This window comes from Nicotiana attenuata, unplaced genomic scaffold (assembly GCF_001879085.1).
Source record: "Nicotiana attenuata strain UT unplaced genomic scaffold, NIATTr2, whole genome shotgun sequence".
NCBI classification, from domain to species: Eukaryota; Viridiplantae; Streptophyta; class Magnoliopsida; order Solanales; family Solanaceae; genus Nicotiana; species Nicotiana attenuata.
In genome coordinates this window covers 120,450-125,875 of record NW_017672765.1, presented here as the reverse complement: position 1 = coordinate 125,875, position 5,426 = coordinate 120,450, and the positions used below count along the sequence as shown (strand labels likewise).

General features: G+C 37.2%; 1 protein-coding gene across 1 annotated transcript in view; it reads right to left on the bottom strand.

Annotated features, from left to right (window-relative positions):
- Positions 1-5,158, bottom strand: part of LOC109214429 — a 6,020-nt gene extending 862 nt beyond the window's left edge. The window contains exons 1-2 of the mRNA XM_019378345.1: positions 5,052-5,158; positions 3,877-4,064 (exon numbers count right to left, since the gene is read on the bottom strand). Coding sequence (XP_019233890.1) covers positions 3,877-4,058 — 182 coding nt within the window. The 5' untranslated portion in view covers positions 4,059-4,064; positions 5,052-5,158. The remainder of the gene's footprint in view (positions 1-3,876; positions 4,065-5,051) is intronic.
- Positions 5,159-5,426: the final 268 nt, after the last annotated feature.

Here is a 5,426-nt window from a genome sequence, read left to right as displayed (position 1 = left end):
CCCCCCCCCAAATCAGGAAGAGTTCAGTACTTCAATTTTCTTTGCAATGATAAATCAAAAGACCTAGTCATTCTGTCCCACTTAATTACATACTTTACATGTGGTTCATCGCGAAATGATTGGGGCACATATAAATACTCATTTTCCACTTTCAATTATACAAATCATCACACAAATCAAATTTAAACAATTCCATGACATATTCCCCAGCAAACCAAAACCATATACAGAATTCAAACAAGTAAATATCATCTTGTAGAATAAATTACAATTACATAAGAGGAACTAAGTCCATTCAACATGTCACGGTAAACAGAGCTCTTGTCCGACTTTGACCAATGAGTATATCAGAACCTTCTTTTCTTTTTAGATATATAAAATCAAGTTACAACATGTAGGATGGCACTAAACCACCAAAGAGTAATATTCAACAACTCACCCTTGCTAAGTCATCGAGAAGTTAAAGTAGAGCCATAATATAACATTCCTAGAGAAAACAAGAGGAGCAAAATCTCCAGAGGTATCTTATTAGCAATACACAAGACTTTTTCATTCCCTCCATCATTCTGAACTCAATCTGACGTCAAAAACCCAAAGCCAAACAAGAGTAGCTTCCTAGGAGCTAGCAGAAAACACTGACCTCATCTAGTGTAATTCAAAAGGAAAAGCTCAGGAAATAAGAAAATACTACTAGGTATGCATACTTCTCCAAGCAACCGCGGCAGGTTAGAAACTGGAATCGAGATACTTAAGGCGTTTGGACAATATTTGGTTGAAGTTGACAAAACAGTATTTGAAATTGAAAGGAAGTATCTAAAAAATCTTCAAGAATTTCATTCCCTTGGTAAACTGTACATAAAATTCAATGTTAACAAAAAGATCCCAGATACTTCTCCAGGGTACTGCCTCTATTCATACAGAAGAGCTAGATCACTTTCAAGTCAGATACAAGATCAATTGACCATGCCCGAATCAATGGCCTACACAGTACACAAGTTACAAATTAATGAGTAACAACCAATAGCCAGAAAAGTAAATTTACTACATGATGCCTGCTATTTTACTAACCAACACTTCTTCCCATATCTTATCACTCTTTTGGCATCTGTTCCAGACTTGGCGTCATCATGTCCAGATGTTTAGCTGGTATCTAAGCAACTCAAATCCATGTTTTAGTCTAGGTTTTGACAATACTACAATAATACTACAACAGCAACTACATCCGAGTCCCAAACAATTTGGGGTTGGCTATATGAAGGGGAACCTTGGCGTAACTGGTAAAGTTGCTGCCATGTGACCAGGAGGTCACGGGTTCGAACCGTGGAAACAGCCTCTTGTAGAAATACAGGGTAAGGCTGCGTACGATAGACCCTTCCCCGGACCCCGCATAACGGGAGCTTAGTGCACCGAGCTGCCCTTTTTATATGAATCTTCACAGATAATTCTACAATAATATCCTAACTTCTGTTTATGACGATGGTAGCCGGACCGGCTTGTGTATACCTCGACTATTCCATTCGGCTACCCGCTACCTCCCACCCGCACAATTACATGTAGCATTGCCCACCAAGAATTAGGCAGATGGGAAGAAATCACCTAATATTTTTCGCCTCCGCTGGTTATGAATCTGAGACCTCATGATTCTCCTTCCACTTCGTTGACCATCAGGCCACACCCTTGAAACTAAATAACATTCCTATAAATTCTTTTCCTAATAAACACCCCTTCTTCTCTAAAAGAGACTTGCACTTCGAACACATAAAATATTTTGTGCATATCGAAATTTTCCCCTTTCGGGCGATGAAAGTTTAACATACCTATTTTTTTAACAGAAAGTTTAACATATCTATTAAAAAGAAACACTTTAATAACTTAAGCAACTATAATAAAAAAAAAAATCTTATGCAAATATAATAATCGCAGGTTAAATGAAGCAAATGTAATAAGTTTTCCCCTTACTAAAAAAACAGGCTTTACATACACGAATTTTTTTTATAAACAGGAGGCATTATGCATTTTTTTTTATAAGGAGCATTATGTATTATTGGCTTCACTAGAGAAAAGGTATCTAAACTTTAGAGACCAACTCTAATTTCCAAATAAGACATCTTCTTCCCAATCTTTCAAATAAATTCTTTTTTTTCTCCTTTTATCTTTTCAATTTCACTTGGGAAATCCCCTGTGTTTTCTATTCTTCAATTTTTTTTTCACTTTCTTTAGTTTGTCTAAGAACCATTTACTGTACTTTTTCAGCCGTATTAGAATATTTATTCTTTAGCATTGTGTTATAACTAAGAAATCCCCGAGGGCTAGTGGCGCACGATACGAAGCTCGATGGATAGCGGGTCCATTCCTCTACCCTTCTCCAATTAAATACTGGTTTCCTATGATGCAGAGTTTGAACTCGTGACGTGCGCTATTTATTCCCTAACATTCAGTAACTGAAGTTGATTTTATTCTTTATCTCCACGGCCTGCTATTACTACTTCTAATGAGCTCCTATTTCAATCTCAAGTACATACGAGTTCATAAATTTTTTGACAAGTCGGTTGCGTTAAAGCAACTAGTATATTTGACAACATCACCAAAAACATACTAATCACCCATTTTTTTCTAGGTGGACTAAAATTTCATGTTTAAAATTTTTATAGGTCCATGAATGATCAAGATCACGAGGATTCATAACCTTGATGTTTGTTTTTTGAGAAGGATCTTGATGTTTGTTTCTTCAACTTAATCAGATAGCAGAAAGTTGATAGAATGTTCTTCCACTTTATGAGCAAGGGAAGTTACCCCTCGACTATAAACAAGTGATTTTTCAATCACGGACCATTAAGGTTCTGAATGAGAGGATTGAACAAGAAAAATATACAACTACAAGATGCTTAGCAGTAGGGATGGCAAATGGGACGGGGCGGGGAGGTTTTCAGCATTCGCGGGGCGGGGCCTAATTTTTTAAAAAAAAATTAACGTGGGGCAGTGCGGGTCACGGGTCTAATAGACAAAATAATCAAAGAACAGCACAACTGAAATATGTATGGCGTTCAACGAAGACATTTCCATGGTTCAGAAATCCACATAACTAGTCATCACTGTCCATGTTACTTTATTTAAGTTTTTCTCAACTAAATATTTATAAAACATACATTAAAAATGACAACAACAAAAAAAAAAGAATTACAGAAGCTGAGTGTAGGGAAGGGGAGCTATTCAATTCTTCATGACAAACGTTGGGAGCAATAGAAAGTAGAAACTGGAACTTTACCTGGTTTATTGACAGAGTTCAAAGAAAATTACCTGGTTTACTAGATCAGATTAAAAAAATTAAAAAAATATATATATGCGGGGCGGGGCAGGGCGGTTTTGCGCGGGGCGGGCAACCATGAGCGGCTACGATGTTATAAGTTTCTTCCTCTTGACCGAATCTGTAACCTTCATTAGCAGATTCATTTTCTGTGGTTTCCCTGATCAAACTAGAAGTTACCAAGGAACCATGCATAGCACTGAATAGGGAGCCGCCGAATACACCAGCTACGCCTAACATGTGAAATGGGTGCATAAGGATGTTGTGCTCAGCCTGGAATACAATCATGAAATTGAAAGTANCGCGGATGTGCCCCCAACCGCACCGCCCCGCACCGTTTGCCATCCCTACTTAGCAGTTTGTGGTCTGAGCCCTATAGCCCCAAAGGTAACCTAGCTACCCCCAACTTATGACTAACAAGAAAAAAAGAGTCGGGAAAATGATCCAACACTTCCTACACCCATAACATCAAAAAATCTATGGACGGGTAAGGTGAAGAACAACAAACGTCTAACTACCTCAAAAGACTAAGTATCCCATACATAAAAGGACAGAAGTTCTGAATAACAAACCTAGCTAAGCGAGTGTAGAATACTTGTTTTGCCAAATGCTGGCATTTCTCCACAGTAGGTGGCTCTTGAATATATTGCTTGTTCTGTTCCAATGTCTGCTTGTAGTATGCACATCCATGCTTGGTCAAGAACTTTGAAGCTTCAACAGCCTTTGCTTTCACTATAGGTAGTTTTGAAGCCATAATTCCCTAATCAACACATAATAGACACTGTGAAAAACATCGTCACCAGAGTTACCGAAGGAGAAGAGCGAAGAAAATGCTAAAATCTGCCAGGGATCTGTGTGCAAAGTGCAATTATAGAGTATGCTTTACCGAAGAATCGCTCTGATAAGCATAGATGTGATCAAACTAAAAAGAGCTATACACTTATAAGAAAGACAATTATAACGAAAAAAATAAAATTGCATTTCAAGTGAGATATAGGGAAGCAAAACTAGGTCAATCAAGTTCAAATCCATTTTAAAAACTGATTCGAATGCAAAGATTTTTTTCCCAACTACTTTTCTTATACTAAGCATCCAATCGTATACATCTAATCACAATACATTTATCCATAACATGTTTAAATATTAATTCATCACCTTTGTAGAGATGTTTACTGTTAAGTAATGCCTTCTCCAAAATAGAGATACCTTGGCGCCATGGTGTCTTTGTTAAAATGTTACTTAAGCAAAGTCGAGCGCCCAACCTACATTACATGTACCTAGCTTCACAGCTTAAACGCGCTTCAAGCCACTATTTAATACGTAATTACTAATAATCATCACTAGACTTTGAAGTGACTAGCATCTCAATGACAAGCATCATCAAGTAGTTCCTTCTGTTTATCTCAACATTAATAAGAAGCCTTTTCTATTAGGGGCAAACCATTTAATTTAACTATTAGAAAACCCACCCCTTCACCTTTTCCAACAGCAATTGATTAATTCGAAATTATGAAAACTAAAATGAAATCTCCAGGGAATTTAGCTTCATAAGCGAGGGAGGTCACATTTCTACATCGCGCATGGAGCAGCTTACAAGTTTTAATTTTTTAATTTACCCTTTTAGAATTTCACATAATCTGAAATACCAATTGAAACATATAATGCAAAAGGAAGCAACATGATCAAGAATACAAGTAGCCATAAGCAGAAATAGAGAGACCCACAATATACAGAATAAATCACTCACCTACAAAATTCAATGCTTCGTTGTGATGGGCTACTTCAGTTGCAGAGAGTGAGAGAAAAAGAGAAAATAGGGTTTTGATGAAGCTCAAATATATAATTGTTGCGGCTCAGCTATTCGGTTAAATTTGGCTCGGCGCCACTTAGAATTAATTACTAGTGGAGTTGCGCCTTGTTGGCGAATTATAACTAATATCTATAAGAACCCCTGAAGTTCCACTCAGATGTAGAAATCTCCCTTAAGTTTAGGGACTGCTCAAAATTATCCTATGAGTAACTCGGTTTGGATGTACTCCCTCCGGTCACTTTTACTTGGCACCTTTTGACTTTTCACGCCTCTTAAGAAATAATAAATAAAGTGTATAATTTACAATGATAC